At 41.0% G+C, this 19,623-nt stretch overlaps 2 protein-coding genes across 2 annotated transcripts; both read left to right on the top strand.

Moving 5' to 3' along the window:
* Positions 1–6,245: 6,245 nt before the first annotated feature.
* On the top strand, positions 6,246–8,151 carry LOC137047997 (zona pellucida sperm-binding protein 4-like). The gene is made up of 8 exons (XM_067425944.1): positions 6,246–6,648; positions 6,728–6,915; positions 6,987–7,084; positions 7,155–7,312; positions 7,400–7,592; positions 7,661–7,808; positions 7,888–7,960; positions 8,046–8,151. Exons 1-8 carry the CDS (start codon positions 6,273–6,275, stop codon positions 8,120–8,122), a joined length of 1,311 nt encoding a protein of 436 aa, XP_067282045.1. The 5' UTR covers positions 6,246–6,272; the 3' UTR covers positions 8,123–8,151.
* Positions 8,152–13,462: 5,311 nt separating this feature from the next.
* Positions 13,463–15,372, top strand: LOC137047998 (zona pellucida sperm-binding protein 4-like). Its single transcript, XM_067425947.1, has 8 exons — positions 13,463–13,857; positions 13,937–14,124; positions 14,196–14,293; positions 14,371–14,528; positions 14,616–14,808; positions 14,877–15,024; positions 15,102–15,174; positions 15,264–15,372. The coding sequence occupies exons 1-8, from the start codon at positions 13,497–13,499 to the stop codon at positions 15,338–15,340; spliced, it is 1,296 nt and encodes a 431-aa protein (XP_067282048.1). The 5' UTR covers positions 13,463–13,496; the 3' UTR covers positions 15,341–15,372.
* The last annotated feature ends 4,251 nt before the right edge of the window (positions 15,373–19,623 follow it).

The following is a 19,623-nucleotide window of genomic DNA, read 5'->3' as shown; positions in this document are numbered from 1 at the left end:
AAGTTTGCACGCTTCTTTGGGATAATATGGCGCACGTCCTCAGCCGATTTGGTGAAGTTTTGCGCAGAGCAGACCCTTTTTCGGTCATTTAAAGGTCGTTTTGCACAGAATAATATGGAGCATTTTTCCCCTTTATAAGAGTTGAAGCACCATTAAAGTCTGCCAGCTTCTTTAGCATCCCGTGACGCATGCGCACGCTTGATTTGGTGATGCTGTATGCAAATCAGGCAGGAAGAGGGCCGCTTTCAGCCATTGAATGGGATTTTCCATAGAAATGCATCATTTTGACAGCTTTTTAGTTGCTATAGCGCCACCGAGTGGCGGTCCGCCGTGTCCTTTTTCACGCAGCCACAGAGTGAGCTCTTACATAGGCGTGCTGAGTTTGGTGACAATATCTCGTTTCGTTGACGAGTAATAGCCAATTGAGTAAAAGGGGCCCCTCCCACCTCAAACGTTTTGGCGGCCCTTAGGGACTGTGAACCCAAATTTGCACTTTTTTTTAATAATTATTGACATTCAGACTCCAGAGAATCTGGCTGCACTGGTTTGGTTCCGGTCGGGCCAAAAACCTAGGACTAGTTCGCAAAAGTAGGTTTTTGGAAAATGCCAAAATTCCCGAAATTTTTCCCAGGGTGACGAGGCAATCCGAGGCATGCGTTTTGTCCGTCCCGAGCCAAGGATTCCAACGATATAAGACACTTGAGCCCACGCCTAACGGTTAAGGAGTTATGAGCCGTTTCGTACTTTTGCTCGCTGTAGCGCCCCCGTCAGGCCGATCGGGGCGTGCCTCGGTGGCGTAGGTAGTCGGTGTGAGTGCCACCAGCCCTGAAAGTTTCAAGTCTCTGCGACTTACGGTTTGGTCTGCCCGATCAGTTTTAGATGGAGAATGATGCATCATGGGAAAATTAACAATAACAATAGGGTTTCAGCCCTTCAGGCTTGAACCCCTAATAAAAAGGGCATAAAAAGAGCCTTAAAAGGCCTATAAAAAAACAACGATAGGGTCTGAGAACTTGATTTTCGGGCTGCTGGTTACAAAAACTTTATCAAGCGTCTTGACATGCCCATCGGGGGGGGGAAATGTCGATTTTCATATTTTCAGCTCATTTATCATGCGAATGTGGTGCTTTTTTTAACCTTTAAAACTGTAAAACCTCTACCGATGGCCCGATCTCCGTAAAAGTTTGCACGCTTCTTTGGGATAATATGGCGCACGTCCTCAGCCGATTTGGTGAAGTTTTGCGCAGAGCAGACCCTTTTTCGGTCATTTAAAGGTCGTTTTGCACAGAATAATATGGAGCATTTTTCCCCTTTATAAGAGTTGAAGCACCATTAAAGTCTGCCAGCTTCTTTAGCATCCCGTGACGCATGCGCACGCTTGATTTGGTGATGCTGTATGCAAATCAGGCAGGAAGAGGGCCGCTTTCAGCCATTGAATGGGATTTTCCATAGAAATGCATCATTTTGACAGCTTTTTAGTTGCTATAGCGCCACCGAGTGGCGGTCCGCCGTGTCCTTTTTCACGCAGCCACAGAGTGAGCTCTTACATAGGCGTGCTGAGTTTGGTGACAATATCTCGTTTCGTTGACGAGTAATAGCCAATTGAGTAAAAGGGGCCCCTCCCACCTCAAACGTTTTGGCGGCCCTTAGGGACTGTGAACCCAAATTTGCACTTTTTTTTAATAATTATTGACATTCAGACTCCAGAGAATCTGGCTGCACTGGTTTGGTTCCGGTCGGGCCAAAAACCTAGGACTAGTTCGCAAAAGTAGGTTTTTGGAAAATGCCAAAATTCCCGAAATTTTTCCCAGGGTGACGAGGCAATCCGAGGCATGCGTTTTGTCCGTCCCGAGCCAAGGATTCCAACGATATAAGACACTTGAGCCCACGCCTAACGGTTAAGGAGTTATGAGCCGTTTCGTACTTTTGCTCGCTGTAGCGCCCCCGTCAGGCCGATCGGGGCGTGCCTCGGTGGCGTAGGTAGTCGGTGTGAGTGCCACCAGCCCTGAAAGTTTCAAGTCTCTGCGACTTACGGTTTGGTCTGCCCGATCAGTTTTAGATGGAGAATGATGCATCATGGGAAAATTAACAATAACAATAGGGTTTCAGCCCTTCAGGCTTGAACCCCTAATAAAAAGGGCATAAAAAGAGCCTTAAAAGGCCTATAAAAAAACAACGATAGGGTCTGAGAACTTGATTTTCGGGCTGCTGGTTACAAAAACTTTATCAAGCGTCTTGACATGCCCATCGGGGGGGGGAAATGTCGATTTTCATATTTTCAGCTCATTTATCATGCGAATGTGGTGCTTTTTTTAACCTTTAAAACTGTAAAACCTCTACCGATGGCCCGATCTCCGTAAAAGTTTGCACGCTTCTTTGGGATAATATGGCGCACGTCCTCAGCCGATTTGGTGAAGTTTTGCGCAGAGCAGACCCTTTTTCGGTCATTTAAAGGTCGTTTTGCACAGAATAATATGGAGCATTTTTCCCCTTTATAAGAGTTGAAGCACCATTAAAGTCTGCCAGCTTCTTTAGCATCCCGTGACGCATGCGCACGCTTGATTTGGTGATGCTGTATGCAAATCAGGCAGGAAGAGGGCCGCTTTCAGCCATTGAATGGGATTTTCCATAGAAATGCATCATTTTGACAGCTTTTTAGTTGCTATAGCGCCACCGAGTGGCGGTCCGCCGTGTCCTTTTTCACGCAGCCACAGAGTGAGCTCTTACATAGGCGTGCTGAGTTTGGTGACAATATCTCGTTTCGTTGACGAGTAATAGCCAATTGAGTAAAAGGGGCCCCTCCCACCTCAAACGTTTTGGCGGCCCTTAGGGACTGTGAACCCAAATTTGCACTTTTTTTTAATAATTATTGACATTCAGACTCCAGAGAATCTGGCTGCACTGGTTTGGTTCCGGTCGGGCCAAAAACCTAGGACTAGTTCGCAAAAGTAGGTTTTTGGAAAATGCCAAAATTCCCGAAATTTTTCCCAGGGTGACGAGGCAATCCGAGGCATGCGTTTTGTCCGTCCCGAGCCAAGGATTCCAACGATATAAGACACTTGAGCCCACGCCTAACGGTTAAGGAGTTATGAGCCGTTTCGTACTTTTGCTCGCTGTAGCGCCCCCGTCAGGCCGATCGGGGCGTGCCTCGGTGGCGTAGGTAGTCGGTGTGAGTGCCACCAGCCCTGAAAGTTTCAAGTCTCTGCGACTTACGGTTTGGTCTGCCCGATCAGTTTTAGATGGAGAATGATGCATCATGGGAAAATTAACAATAACAATAGGGTTTCAGCCCTTCAGGCTTGAACCCCTAATTAAAGCTGCGAGCAGCATTTAGCGGGGTTCAAGCCATTTAAGGTCTTTAAGCATTTGACACCTTTTGCATGAAAGGCTTTTAAGCACTGAATGAATTTGAGAGATATCAGGTGAAATGAAGTGATAAACTGACAAAATGTGATTTTAAATATTATAATAGTGACTTTATAAAGTCTAAATATGAATTGATCAGGAGAGTGCAGAGAATCATACTGCTGTGGTTTGGTTCCGATCAGGCAAAAAACCTAGGACTAGTTTGCAAAACGAGGTTTTTAACATAATTGTGAATATTTAAATAAAGATTTGATTGACAGTATTGGTTATGGAGGCAAAGTTGTTCAGTATGAGAAGATCTATCATAATATATGCATATTATGTGGCTGTTTTAACCCCACCTGATTACAGAGATTCACCATAGGGAATACATGGTTTTCAAAGCTTTTTAACACTTATAGCGCCCCCTATACTCCGATCTCCATAAAACTTTGCATGTGTCTTCAACATGTTATGCCACATATACCCAACAATTTTCGTGAAGTTTTGAGTTTCCCCTTAGGATTTATAGGCTTTTGAGTGTATTTTGCCACGCCTCTTTTCTAAATGGCCCTGTTATAGCCATCCAAATGCAAAAAATTACCTTTTTTTTAATAATTATTGATCTAGAGAGTCCAGAGAATTGTCCTAGACTGGTTTGGTTCTGATTGGGCAAAAAAACAGGGACTAGTTCGCAAAAGTAGGTTTTTAACATAATTGCAAATATTTATTTAATGATTTGATTGACAGCAATGGTTCTAGAGGCAAAGTTGTTCAACATGAGGAGATCTATCATATGATATGCATATTTTGCCGATGTGGGCAACGCCACGTTATTGCAGAGCCATAAAACTCGTTAGCGCCAACTAGTGGCCGATTTCTTTCAAAATTCTTACAGACCTCTAGGACCATGAGTTAAACATGCCCACTGAGTTTCGTTCCGATTGACTTCTGTTAACCCTGTCTAATAGGTGCTCAAATTTCATTGGCCAATGGCGGCCATGTTTTTTGAGATACGCCAATGTTCTCATAGACAGACATGGTACCTTGGGCCAAGACATTGCATACCAATTTTCCAGTCAATCGGACTAGCGGTCGCGTGGTTATAGCCCTTTTTGTGTTTTTTCCATGTTATAGCGCCACCAAGTGGCCAATCATCGCGATTTTTTTATCGTGACCAAAGACTGAGCCCATAAACGTGTGTACCAAGTTTGGTGAAGATATCTCATTTCTTGCTGGAGTTATAGCCTCTTTAGTAAAATAGGCTCCGCCTTAAATGTACATTTCCACGCCCCTTTTCGTTCCTGAGTCAAAATTTCACCTTTTTTTTGATAATTATTGATATTCAGACTAGAGAGAACATTTTGGCACTGGTTTGGTTCTGATATATCAAAAAACCAGGGACTAGTTCGCAAAAGTAGGTTTTTGACAAAATTCAAAATGGCGGAAAAATTTGCATACCGGAAATTAAATCGGAGATATACGTTTTGTTCGTCATGGTCTCAGCTTTCCAATGATATAAGACACTTGACCCTTAGGACGAACGGTTTAGGAGTTATGAGCCATTTCGCGTTTTTGGTTGCTGTAGCGCCACCTATTGGCCAATCTGGCTCATAATTTGATAACCTCTCCTCGATTTTTGGACTACCTATTGACAAAGTTTGAAGTCTCTAGCATTTACGGTTTGGTCTGCACGATGAGTTTTACGGCAGAATAATAATAATAATAAAAATCAGTACAATTACAATAGGGTTTCAGCATTTCATGCTTGAACCCCTAATAATAAAAATCAGTACAATTACAATAGGGTTTCAGCACTTCGTGCTTGAACCCCTAATTATTCAGCATTGTCTTCTCTTCCGTGTTTCTCAAATAAAGATTAAAATGGCCATGAATCAGTGAATCGATCAATGATTCTCACGGGCCTCTCTGACCTCTCTGAGGTCTTACGGGTGTGGAACGACATTAGGGTGAGTCATTAATGACATCAATTTCATTTTTGGGTGAACTAACCCTTTAAGCCCTCTTCAGACGGGATTAGATCAACATAAGGGTGTGGGGGTAAAGTAATTATTACCAGAGGTTCTCTGTGATTTAAGTCCCGTCCGAATGTGCCATCTCTGTAATCATTACGGACAATGTCAGTGAAGATTACAGAGACTTTTAACTTCTGTAAAAAGGTCCGGAAAAATTACCTCGGGTAATACTAGTCCTGTTCAAATAGACCAGCTGTATGGTAAATGTATGGTAAAATTCCCTCATTTCCTGTTTCCATTATTTTAAAAAAAAGCTATATATATATATATATATATATATCATGTTGTGTGTTTGCTCATGTGATAACAGCAATGTCATACGCATATGACAACAACAAGATTACAGTGGTGCGTAAAGCGAGTTTCCTCTGTGAACCTAACCTGGTCTGAAGCAGGTTTTTATCGTAAACCCACAGTTTCTTTTGCTCTCCTCCCCCTCTTTAAAGCACCAGTGGTGTTTAAATACTTCGTTCATTCATGCTGCACAAATGCTTTTCTTACTGAGTATTTTTTTATTTTTTTTATTTAAATACTTATGTAATTTTTCTTAGGTAGTCCTAGAACATGTACACTGATTTAAGAATCTTTAGATATTTTGACTGGAAATTACAAACCTTTTACGAACCTTTTATGCTTAAAGCTTTACCTGATTAAATAATATTTTTATACTTGAAACTCCTTATTGAAACAGGCCATAACTGGAATTAAAAAAAACGTCACGTGTTTAATTTTTTCAATCAATGAGAATCTTCTGGTAGCATGAGCTCCCATTTGGGCAAGTCTGGAGAATCATGACTGTTAATGAAGAGGGAGGGATTATCGTAAATTAGCCAAAATCTGTAGAATACTAAAAGACCACAGCATCTAAACAGTGTGACTAGCTGTTGAACAATGGCAGGAAGTTGGTGTGCTGGTCAATTGCTGACACTTTGTGTGTGGGTTTTTACTTTCTGTCATGCAGTTCCACAGTGGAGTAATCTGCCCCAGAATCCTCAAACTCTGATGTTACAGAAAACTGACCGGTGGCTTCAACAGCCAGTTCAACAAGCTAGTCAACAGTTTCCTCAGCAGGTTCAACAGCAAGCTAGTCAAAAGTTTCCTCAGCAGTTTCAGCCTAAGCAGCCAGTGGCGCAGGCAGAGCCCCTCGACAAATGTGCTGTAGCTGATTTTGAGCAGATCCAGTGTGGCCCACCTGGTATCAGTGGTGCTGAGTGTCAAGCTATCAACTGCTGTTTTAACGGACAGCAGTGTTTCTATGGGAAGGCAGGTAAGAGTGTTCAGTCAATGTAAAGGTGTTCATGTTAAACTGCTGCTCTGCAATAGCCTGCTCTTATACCTTGTTCCAGTGACTGTTCAGTGTATAAGAGATGGTCAGTTTGTGGTAGTGGTGGCTAGAGATGTTACCCTACCTCGCTTGAGCCTGGATTCAGTCCATCTCCTGGGTGGAAGTGACCCAGCTTGCAGTCCTGTGGGATCCACACCTTCCTTTGCTATATACCAGTTCCCTGTCACTGCATGTGGTACGAGCATGATTGTGAGTAGCTGCTTGTGGTTCTGTTCTGCATGGCTTCGACTGGACTGGATGCCAACATTTACTATTTGCAGGAGGACAGTGGATATGTGGTGTATGAGAACAGAATGATGTCCTCGTATGAAGTGGGTGTTGGACCACTTGGTTCCATCACAAGGGACAGCCATTTTGAGTGGGTTTTTTTTTTTTTTTTAGCATAAATTGTTAATCCTTAAATGCTAAGCTCACTGTTTGTTGTCCAGGCTTCTTTTCCAGTGTAGGTACTCCGCTACTTCTGTGGAAGCTCTGGTTGTGGAGGTCAACACTGTTCCTGCACCGCCACCAGTAGCTGCTCCTGGACCCCTCAGGGTGGAGCTTAGACTGGCAAATGGTCAATGTGTCACCAAAGGCTGTGCAGAAGGTAAGTGTCTGTCCCAAGTATGCAGAAGTATTTTCTAAAACTCCTGGTTGCAGCAGTTTCTGGTTAACTGCTGGTTTTCTTCCTCAGGGGATGAGGCATACACATCCTACTACAGTGATGCTGATTATCCAGTCACTAAAGTCCTACGGGAGCCTGTGTTTGTTGAGGTGCATATTTTGGAGAGGACCGACCCCAACATTGTCCTAATGCTGGGACGCTGCTGGGCGACATCAACCCCCAGTCCACTCAGTCTACCCCAGTGGGACCTTCTGGTTGACGGGTGAGTAAGGCTGTCTTTCTCCATCTAGTGTGCTGCAAGGCATTTCTGACTGCCTCTTTGCCGTTCAGATGCCCTTACCAGGATGACCGTTACCTGACCACACTGGTTCCTGTGCCTGGATCTTCTGGTCTTCAGTTCCCAACCCACTACAAGCGCTTTGCTGTAAAGATGTTCACATTTGTGGATCCAGCATCACTGGCTCCTCTGCAAGAAACCGTATGATCCTCAGCCTTGCCTTAACCCCTTAACTTCAGTTTTTATTTCTGTGGCTTAACCCTTTCTCACCCTATGTTAGATCTTCATCCACTGTAGTACAGCAGTGTGCCATCCCTCTTCTGGCTCCTGTGAGCAAAGCTGCACTAGGAAAAGTGAGTGCTTTCTATAAACTTTCAGGAACCATGAGAATTTTATTTTTTTTATTAATGCCTCATGATTCTACCACTGCTTTTCCAGGGAGAGATGCTAACATCAAGACCGTCTCTAGTGGGCAAACTGTGGTGTCTAGTGGAGAAGTTAATCTGGTCATGTGACTAGTGGTTTAATAAACTTCTTAACTCGGTGTCTGTTTTCAGAGTCTGCTTATTTGTGACTGTTCTAGGTTTGATTTTAGGCCAGATTACTAAACCATTTATCTTTCTCCCAAAGTTGTGTTCATCTTGAAATAAACCAGTTTGTGCCCAAGCCTGAACTTTGCCAAGCTCCAGTTTCTAATCTGGGGTCTGTACTTGATGGTAGCTTTGCAAACTCAGGGTTATGGGATTGGTTTCAAGTTGAGACGAGCAAATCAATTCCAGCATTGTTGGTCCTGTGACGCTGCTTTCTGTCAACTTGGGCTTTGACTCTGAGTTTGACTGACATCAGTAGTGAACAACCAATCACATGTTGTGAAAGAAGTGCGCTTATTGTCTCTCCTGCAGAACACATGACTAATATTAAGAATTTAAACAGCAAGAAAGGAGCTGTCTAAGGACAACTTAAAGATACATCTTGCTGTTAGTGCAAGTAAATTTATGACTTGTATACTTAGTCTTGACCACTTAAGCTCACCTGTGGTCACTTTTTTTATTGCTTTTAAGCTCATTTGTATGAATTTAAATTTTTGTATAGTCTATTTTAACAGTGATTTTAAATTGTATGTAATTGATTAAGGGCATAATTAGTAATATCTAAATTTGAAAAGCCAGACACTTTAGTCTAAGCACCATTTGCCAAGTAGTGACCATTAATCTGTACTAGAAACTTGAGGCTTAAATTTTTTGCAATAGAGGTGTGACTTTCTCACAAATGATTGGTCCAAATTTAATTTGAGGTCTTCTCCAGAATAACCTGCTCCAGAGTGCATTAGCTGTAGAGCATAAGTTGCTATGAAGATGAACACTGCTAACAGCCAGACCACTTTAATGGCACTTAAAAACCCAGGACTGGCAAACATTAAGCTTAAACATCTGGCTAGCTATACTGGCTTTGGTATAGGTTCCTGGGCCACTGTTCTTAATATCAAATTGGATGTTCAACTTGTCTGTTTTGGTGTTTGTGCCTTTATGGCTGGACTAACAAAACTGCCTGTACTAATACTTAAGCATACCCAGTACCTCTGGTCACTTTTGGCCATTTTTACAATGCTATTTGAAAGCTAAATATGTTGTATATTATATTTGCGAAATAAATGCTTCAAAAGGGGTCTTCTATTTGTCAGGCTATCACCAGACCAAGCTCAATCTCTTAAAGGGATCCCATGGTGTTGAGACTTGTATGGCTTAATATAACATAAATGATGTCTCTTACTGAATTATGTGGTAGAAAACCCATGAAAGATCTACGTTATTTAAAAAATCGATTTTATATTTGGACCATGGGCGGCGCCATTTTGTTTGCGTTCTAGGTTGATGACGTAGAGTGGTTGAACTCCTCAATCAGCTGGCGTTACCCGTAGCTATTTTTACCACAACGCAACTCGAAAATTGTTTCAGAGTTAAACAAAACAAATGAATTGCTTTGTAATTGTACTTAAAACACACTCAAACATACATGTGCACACAAACTCACCTACACAAGTCACAAACAGATCGGCGGGCGCGCACACACACACCTCTGACAGACTGCTCTGTCTCAATCGCATGCATCATCACCAAAACATCCTGCCTCTCTTCCTCACGTTACTTTATCCCATCGTCCTACCTAGATATTTCCCTCTGCTGGTCACATTAGGCATTATAGTTAATCTACTATCAACAGTCTATCTAGGGAACAGGATGTGTTGAACAGGATATCAACACGGGAATAGATTGAGGGTTATGTATGCGCGCACGCACTGTGTGTGTTCGCGCCGATCTGTTGGGGTGTGTGTGTGTGTTCGCGCCGATCTGTTGGGGTGTGTGTGTGTGTGTTCGCGCCGATCTGTTGGGGTGTGTGTGTGTGTGTTCGCGCCAATCTGTTGGGGTGTGTGTGAGTCTGTGTGAGAGAGAGAGTTTGTGTGCACATGTATGTTTGAGTGCGTGAAGTCGGACAGCTGTTTGTAAATCGGCTTTACACTAGTTATTGCGGTGGAACGTGAGACTGAATGACTGCACTCGAACATGTCCACTATGGTGTCGGACAAGACTACAAATGTCCGTCCCTTCAAATAATGCCCTATTTAAGGGTATAGGGTCGATTTCAGATTCAGCCCCTGTCGTGGAGACTGAGCAACCCAACATCTCGATTGAGACAGAGCCTGTCGTGTGCGCGCCCGCCGATCTGTTTGTGACTTGTGTAGGTGAGTTTGTGTGCACATGTATGTTTGAGTGTGTTTTAAGTATAATTACAAAGGAATTCATTGGTTTTGTTTAACTCTGAAACAATTTTCGAGTTGCGTTGTGGTAAAAATAGCTACGGGTAATGCCAGCTGATTGAGGAGTTCAACCACTCTACGTCATCAACCTAGAACGCAAACAAAATGGCGCCGCCCATGGTCCAAATATAAAATCGATTTTTAAAATAACGTAGATCTTTCATGGGTTTTCTACTACATAATTCAGTAAGAGACATCATTTATGTTATATTAAGCCATACAAGTCTCAACACCAGGGGATCCCTTTAAGACTGAACATTGGTCTGGGGAGTCTGCTCTGTGTTTTTACTGCCCAAAGGTGTGATCAACAGGAGAGTTCAAATGACTGTATGAAATTGGATTGTCCTTAAACCAATCAGACCACAAGAGATCTGATCAAGGGGCATAGTTCAAATGACTCTGTACACAATTAGATAGTCCTTCAACCAAATCAGACCAACGATTCATCGCTTCTTTATCTGTCACCTATAGCTCGGCAGGTGGATTAGCCGGTTTGTGATTGGTCCCCGCAAATTTGTAACAGAAGCAAGTTAAAAGTATGAACAGTTTTCCAGCCTGAGCTGTTGGGTGAAATCAAATTGCGGGCAGATCAGGCTGGGTTTATCCATTCTAGTCTTCTATGATATTTGTCCATGATTTGTCACATTAAAGGGTTATTTCACCCAAAAAATGAAAATTAGCCCATGATTTACTCATCCTCAAGTTATCCTAGGTGTATATGACATTCTTCTTTCAGACGAATAAAATCAGAGTTATTTAAAAATTGTCCTGGCTCTTCCAAGCTTTATAATGGCATTGACTGTCCATAAAAGTGCATCTATATCCATCATAAAACGTATCCACACGGCTCTGGGGGGTTTATAAAGACCTTCTGAAGCTAATTGATGCATTTGTGTAAGAAATATCTCCATATTTAAAATGTTATAAAGTAAATTATCTAGCTTTCGGCTAATCGCCTTCCATATTGAATTCTGGGGAAAAGCGTAGTGCCCGCGCTTCTCGCCGTTCAAAAAGCTTAAGCTATGCCTGACAAGCGTAACTGGTGTGCAGTGTCGTCAGATGTAGCGTAAGCATTTTGAACTGCGAGAGGTGTGGGTGCTACACTTTTTCCGCTGACAGGTTTTGGGATTCAAAACCTGCTGAGTGAAATGTGTTCTGACTGAAAATGACCTACAGCCAATAAGGGAGGCAGCAGGTTCAGGGAGGAGTTATAGACCTAAATATCGGTATTTTAATAGATATATTTACAATTATATCAAACAGAAAAAAAGCACAAACATTTGCTCGGCTAGCCGCAACAGCATCACATTACACAATTATTTATTTACCTCCGACTTCCTTTGCAGCTTGCTCCTAGTGTCTCCTCAACCATTTCCTCTGCCATAGAGCAGTGATCTGATGAGTTTGAACATTATGCAGTCTGGGGCTCTTTCAGAAAGGATGTTAAGTGAAAACTCTGAGTATGTTAACCTTGAAATGAGGTGAACTCTATGTTTTCTGTTTCAGAATGGGAGGTATGTTTAACCCCCAAAAACAGGGTAAGTCAAGCACGTTTCTGAAAGAGAGGTAATTTAAGCCCTATTCAGACGGGATTAGATTAACATAAGGGTGTGGGGGTAAAGTAATTATTACCAGAGGTTCTCTGTGATTTAAGTCCCGTCCGAATGTGCCATCTCTGTAATCATTATGGACAATGTCAGTGAAGATTACCGATACTTTTAATTTCTGTAAAAAGGTCCGGAAAAATTACCTTGGGTAATACTTATTCCCGTTCAAATAGACCCGCTGTAAAAATGTATGGTAAAATTCCCTCATTTCCTGTTTAAAAGTTAAAAAAGCGCATTTTGCAAGCTTGGAGGCGCTTGAAGCATTCGGTTGCGTTGTAGGTGGTGGGACAACTTGGTAGCAATGGTCCAGTATTTTCCGCATATCATTTAAAGCAAAAAGATCAAAAGCACTTATTTTAGCTCAAGGAAAGTGTCTTTTACAAACCAATCCAATCAGAATCGTAAGACTGGACCTAACTGTTTTATAAAACATATATATATATATATATATATATATATATATATGAGACAGAGTTCATACTGTCACTCATGTTGTGTGTTTGTTCATGTGAAAACAGCAACATCATATGCACATGACGACAAGGAGGTAACTGTGGTGCGTAAAGCGAGTTACTCCTCGCACTTCTGCTAGTCTTGCTGAGATGTCTTATCCCGTGTGAATTTCCCATTAATATTACAGATGTCCTGAGGTAAAATTACTTTACCCCCACGTCCCCATGTTAACCTAATCCCGTCCGAATAGGGCTTTACTCTGCGAACCTAACCTGGTATGAAGCAGGTTTTCTTCGTAAACCCAGAGTTTCTTTTGCTCTCCTCCCCCTTTTTAAAGCACCAGTGGTGTTAAAATACTTCGTTCATTCATGCTGCACAAATGCGTTTCTTACTGAGTAATTGTTCTTACCCTATTGCCCAAATAATTTGCAAAATATGAAAAGGAAGAAAAAAAATAAGTTCCAGGAAATAAATTTAAGTAGTCCTAGAACATGTACACTGATTTAAGAATCTTTAAATAATTTGACTGGAAATTGCAAAGCAAAAGAAAATCGTCATTGCTGTTGGCCTTAGTAAAATTTTAATTTGAATTAAATTATCCTAATTCGCAAATGTAACTGGTTGGATTAGATTACATTATGTGAAAAGAGCATTAGACTGAGGAAACAGCTACTGCAAATTGAAATAGACACTGAATGGTATTTATTTAATATGTCAGAGTGATGAGTCCTACACCTATGAACCTTTTATGCTTAAAGCTTTACCTGATTAAATAATATTTTTAAACTTGAATCTACTTATTGAAACAGGCCATAATTGGAATAAAAAAAACATCACGTGTTTAATTTTGAGAACCAATGATAATCTTCTAGTAGCATGAGCTCCCATTTGTGCAAGTCTGGAGAATCATGACTGTTAATGAAAAGGGGAGGGATTATCGTAAATTAGCCAAAATCTGTAGAATACAAAAAGACCAAAGCGCAGCATCTAAACAGTGTGACTAGCTGTTGAACAATGGCAGGAAGTTGGTGTGCTGGTCAATTGCTGACACTTTGTGTGTGGGTTTTTACTTTCTGTCATGCAGTTCCACAGTGGAGTAATCTGCCCCAGAATCCTCAAACTCTGATGTTACAGAAAACTGACCGGTGGCTTCAACAGCCAGTTCAACAAGCTAGTCAACAGTTTCCTCAGCAGGTTCAACAGCAAGCTAGTCAAAAGTTGCCTAAGCAGCCAGTGGCGCAGGCAGAGCCCTTTGACAAATGTGCTGTAGCTGATTATGAGCAGATCCAGTGTGGCCCACCTGGTATCAGTGGTGCTGAGTGTCAAGCTATCAACTGCTGTTTTAACGGACAGCAGTGTTTCTATGGGAAGGCAGGTAAGAGTTTTCAGTCAGTGTAAAGGTGTTCATGTTAAACTGCTGCTCCACAATAGCCTGCTCTTGTACCTTGTTCCAGTGACTGTTCAGTGTATAAGAGATGGTCAGTTTGTGGTAGTGGTGGCTAGAGATGTTACCCTACCTCGCTTGAGCCTGGATTCAGTCCATCTCCTGGGTGGAAGTGACCCAGCTTGCAGTCCTGTGGGATCCACACCTTCCTTTGCTATATACCAGTTCCCTGTCACTGCATGTGGTACGAACATGATTGTGAGTAGCTGCTTGTGGTTCTGTTCTGCATGGCTTCGAATGGACTGGATGCCAACATTTACTATTTGCAGGAGGACAGTGGATATGTGGTGTATGAGAACAGAATGACCTCCTCATATGAAGTGGCTGTTGGACCACTTGGTTCCATCACAAGGGACAGCCATTTTGAGTAGGTTTTTTTTTTATATATATAATGTATATTTTGTTAATCCTTAATAAATGCTAAGCTCACTGTTTGTTGTCCAGGCTTCTCTTCCAGTGTAGGTACTCCGCTACTTCTGTGGAAGCTCTGGTTGTGGAGGTCAACACTGTTCCTGCACCGTCACCAGTAGCTGCTCCTGGACCCCTCAGGGTGGAGCTTAGACTGGCAAATGGTCAATGTGTCACCAAAGGCTGTGCAGAAGGTAAGTGTCTGTCCCAAGTATATAGAAGTATTTTCTGAAACTCCAGGTTGCAGCAGTTTCTGGTTAACAGCTGGTTTTCTTCCTCAGGGGATGAGGCTTACACATCCTACTACAGTGATGCTGATTATCCAGTCACAAAAGTCCTACGGGAGCCTGTGTTTGTTGAGGTGCATATTTTGGAGAGGACTGACCCCAACATTGTCCTAATGCTGGGACGCTGCTGGGCGACATCAACCCCCAGTCCACTCAGTCTACCCCAGTGGGACCTTCTGGTCGATGGGTGAGTAAGGCCGTCTTTTTCCATCTAGTGTGCTGCAAGGCATTTCTGACTGCCTCTTTGCCGTTCAGATGCCCTTACCAGGATGACCGTTACCTGACCACACTGGTTCCTGTGCCTGAATCTTCTGGTCTTCAGTTCCCAACCCACTACAAGCGCTTTGCTGTAAAGATGTTCACATTTGTGGATCCAGCATCACTGGCTCCTCTGCAAGAAACCGTATGATCCTCAGCCTTGCCTTAACCCCTTAACTTTAGTTTTTATTTCTGTGGCTTAACCCTTTCTCACCCTGTTAGATCTTCATCCACTGTAGTACAGCAGTGTGCCATCCCTCTTCTGGCTCCTGTGAGCAAAGCTGCACTAGGAAACGTGAGTGCTTTCAATAAACTTTCAGGAATATATTTATTTTTTTATTTATTTTATAAATGCCCCTCATTATTCTACCACTGCTTTTCCAGGGAGAGATGCCAACATCAAGACCGTCTCTAGTGGGCAAACTGTGGTGTCTAGTGGAGAAGTTAACCTGGTCGTGTGACTCTAGTGGTTTAATAAACTTCTTAAACTCAGTGTCTGTTTTCAGAGTCTGCTCTTTTGTGACTGTTCTTGGTCTAAGTTCAAAGTTGAGCTTGTGTTGAACTAAACCAATTTCTGCACAAGCCTGAACTTTGCCAAGCTCCAGTTGCTAACCTGGGGCCTGTACCATGACGGTAGCTTTGTGACCTCAGGCTTACGGGATTGGCTCGCTCTCAACTTGAAACCAAACAATTCAGGTGTTTGTCTTGTGATGCTGCTCATCTGCTTTCTGTTAACTCAGGTTTGGCTGTGACATCAGTAGTGAACAGCCAATCACATGTTGGGGACCAGTAACTTTCACTTGAGAAGCTCACTGCTTTCACTTATGCAGAAATCGACTATTAGGAATGCAAACAAATTTACACAGCAAGAAGAGCTGTCTAAGAACAACTTGGATTTTACTATGTTAGTGCAAAAATTGTGACTTCGGTTAATACTTAGTCTTGCCCACTTAAGCTTTTTTTTATTTAAGTCTATATCTTAACAGTGCCTATTAAAGTCTACTTGAACCAGCTTGCTCATCATAAGCACAACCTGTACGTATCTAATGTCTACCTTTCTTCTGGCTGTTCAAAATATGTAGTTTTGTATTTCATATTGTACGTTTCTGGCTAACCAGCTATTACTGACTGCAAATCAGCTGTGGGCCACTATTACCTAAAACTTTCTATTAATACGGATTGTCTGTTCTCACTTTGATAAAAGATAAAGGATGGAGTAAGAATTGTTTTGGGAACTTTAAAGGGTTAGTTCACCCAAAAATAAAATTTGTCATTAATGACTTTTCCTAATGTCATTCCACACCCATAAGACCTCTGTTCATCTTCAGAACACAGTTTAGGATATTTTCTATTTAGTCTAAGAGCGTATGCATGCTGTGCTGTCCATGTCTAGAAAGGTAATATAAACATCATCAAAGTAGTCCATATGTGACATCAGTTACTTGAATCTCTTGAAGCACCAAATACATTTTGATCCAAAAATAACAAACTACAACTTTATTCAGCATTGTCTTCTCTTCTGGGTTTGTTTTTTAATCCTCAAATAAAGATTAGAGCGGTTATGAATCAGTGTATTAATTCACGTGCCAAACTGCTGAAATCACGTTACGCTGGCGATCGCCAATGTAAGTGATGCGAGTAACGCATACACTTGTTAATGCTGATGGTGAGGAATTAAAGTTGTAACATATAACATACCTCAAAATGGAGAAATAACCTACTCAAGTTGTTCTTGTGATGACATCCAATGTTTCATCATCTGACTCGCGCACAGATTATGGTAAAATCAATGCCATCATTAGTGTCTTCACACTATATACAATTGCTGAGCCTAAGGAAGCCTATAGGAGCTGGAGTTCAGTTATGGTAATGGCTGTTTTGCTTCCGGACCAATCATAACAGACTGGGCCATCTGGCCAATCAGAGCAGAGTAAGCTCACAGAAAGGAGGGATTTAGAGAGACTGATTCATCCATATGAGTCGTTTGAGAACCATTGGTGGTGGTGATGTGCAATGTATATTATGAAAAAATTAAACTGTTTTTTTTTTTTTTTTTACCTTTTATGTATGTAAACTTGTTGTAGTTGACCTCCAAAACAAAATTAGCAGTCTTAAAAATAGCAAAATAGGGGCACTTTAAGTAAAACTGCTTTGGTGCATCATGTAATGTGTGAAATGCAAACTAAATTAAATCTAATTCCAGGCTGGATTCTGCAGAAAGGTCATGACAACCAATATTTGCTTAGCTCTTTAGTGCATTTAGCATCTAATGCTAATCTAATCTAAAATTACATTTTAATGTAATCACATTAGCTGTAATCAATAAGAAGCACTGACTTGTGTGCTTTCCCCCATATATTAGCAAGCCTTTAATCAATGTGACCCCCTCCAGCCCCCTCCATCCTTCCAATTATTAATTGCTCATAAGTCATCTGTGACCTTCAGATGAGAGAGTCAGTCATTGAGCTGAGGACGCGTGTAATTATTAGACTTGACTGTAATGTCACATAATGTATAAATTCAGTGGGATCAAATGCTGGCTAGACTGCTTGTATGTGTTTGTGTATTACAGCTGTTTAATGTCTATTAGACACAGGAAAAAGTTGGGTACATTTGGGAAATCTCTAAAACCTAGTTTTTACTTTCTTTGTCATCACTTGAGCTTTTTTTTTTTTACTTGACTGAATTGATTTTGCATTTCAACCACAAGCTCTAAGGACATGAGTCTCAATGCATTCATATGCAGTGCCCTCCACTAATATTGGCACCCTTGGTAAATATGAGCAAAGGTAGCTGTGAAAATAAATCTGCATTGTTTATCCTTTTCCTTTTTTATCGTTCAAGTAAAAAAATTCATACCTTTCGGGGTGTTTTTCTCTAGTTAATGTTGGCCACAATTATTGGCACCCAATTAGAACCCCCCAACAAGACATTGAGACAATTCCTTCATAAAGAAGCTCTCCAGATCCTTCAGATGCTTAGCTACATTTTGGTGCTTCTTCTCTTCAGTTTACCCAAATCATTTTCTATAGGATTCAGGTCAGGGATCTGGGATGGTCATGGCAGGAGCTTCATTTTATTCTCTGATGTTGCCCTGATGAAAGATTTACTATTATAGATTTACTATTAAAGTCTATTATAAGATTTCTAGCAGAGGCTGTCAGGTTTAGATTTTTTTGTCTGCTGGTATTTAGAATCCATGAAACCATGTATCTGAACAAGATGTCCAGGACCTCCAGCAAAAAAAAAAAAAAAAAAAATAGGCCTCCAACATAAAAAAAACAGCAGTATATTTAATCATGGACATTCATCTAGTTTACTGCCATAAAAGTCGGTCCCTTTTGAAGTTCCAGTCGTGTCTGACAACTGAACATGCTGGAGTTTGTTTTTGGATGAGCGAGGAGGATTTTTCTTTTAACCCTACCAAACAAATGCACTAATCTGCTGTTTGATCTTTTTTTTTTTAGTCTTTCTGCCCCTAAGACTCAACTAATCTCTGCAATTCTCCATCTGTGATCCTTGGAGAGGATGACCACTCAAACTCTCCTCCTAACCATGCATTAGGATGATGTAGACACATGTCCTCTTTCAGGCAGATTTGTAACATCTTTATGTGATTATTGATCTGATAGTGTAAATGTGGGTTTTTCTTACAGCCACTTTCTATTTTGTGAAGCTAAGCCATCATTTTTTAATGACTAAGGGAATTCGACCTTTGTGTGTCCTACTCCTGTGGAACAGGATGTCATTGCTGGACAAGTTCATGCTCCCAGTCACAATGGACATATATATCAGAGAAAAAGAAACTATATAAAAAAATAAAAATAAAATAATAATAATAATAATAAAAATCAGGTCTCCAATTGAAATTTGACTGATCACAACTACAGTTTTCAGTTGGCCAAATTGAATTTCTGTGAATTGATGCAATTTAATTCACAGAAATTTAATTTGTCCAACTAAAAAAATTAGATGTGATCAGCCACTAGAAAAATTTCAATTGGAGACCTGATTATTTTTATTTTTTTTTACAGTGTTGCAGGAGCAGTTTTTTTTTATTTTTTTTACCTTAAGAGCGTTAGATGCTATAGGGACAGAAGTGTCCTCATTGCATGTTTTTTTTTATTTTTATTATTATTATTTTTAATTGGCTAATATGTAAAAAGTGAATATTTTACATTATTATTTATTAAGGTTGATGTTTTGGAAGTGATCTATTTTTTAAATATTGAAATAAGCTTATATTTTCATCAAAATAGCATGATGCGTGAATTTGGTACATGTATATTCAGTATTAAGATACTTATTAAAGTAACACAGCAATGCTGTCATCCCTCAACCACCACAGTACTATTTTGTAACTGTTTGGCATTGACTTCAGAGCCTTAATCCAGCCTCTATATGGTTATGTAATGCTTTTGCCTGGAGATTTAACTTAATGAGTTTCTTGTCACGCCTTAGGAAGCTGTCCCAAGGACAAAGGGAAGTTTTACATATTTCATCAAATTGAATTCCTTAATGTGGCCAAGATGATTTCCAGCATACCTTTACAGCAGAAATCCATTTGCACAAGATTCAGTGGTCACGCGCCATCATAGACAAGCAATCAAATCCAATTATTGTTCCATTAAATCTTAGCAAAACCAACAAGCTAATCATATTTCTAACTGCCAAAGGGATTTTTGAAGCCCTTAACCACAAATCCTTTTAAAAAGCCATTTTAACGCCATTATTAATCTTAAGA

This window comes from Pseudorasbora parva, chromosome 19 (assembly GCF_024679245.1).
Source record: "Pseudorasbora parva isolate DD20220531a chromosome 19, ASM2467924v1, whole genome shotgun sequence".
In the NCBI taxonomy this organism is placed as follows: Eukaryota; Metazoa; Chordata; class Actinopteri; order Cypriniformes; family Gobionidae; genus Pseudorasbora; species Pseudorasbora parva.
Note: the sequence above shows the minus strand (reverse complement) of the source record. Positions and strands in the feature narration are given on the sequence as shown.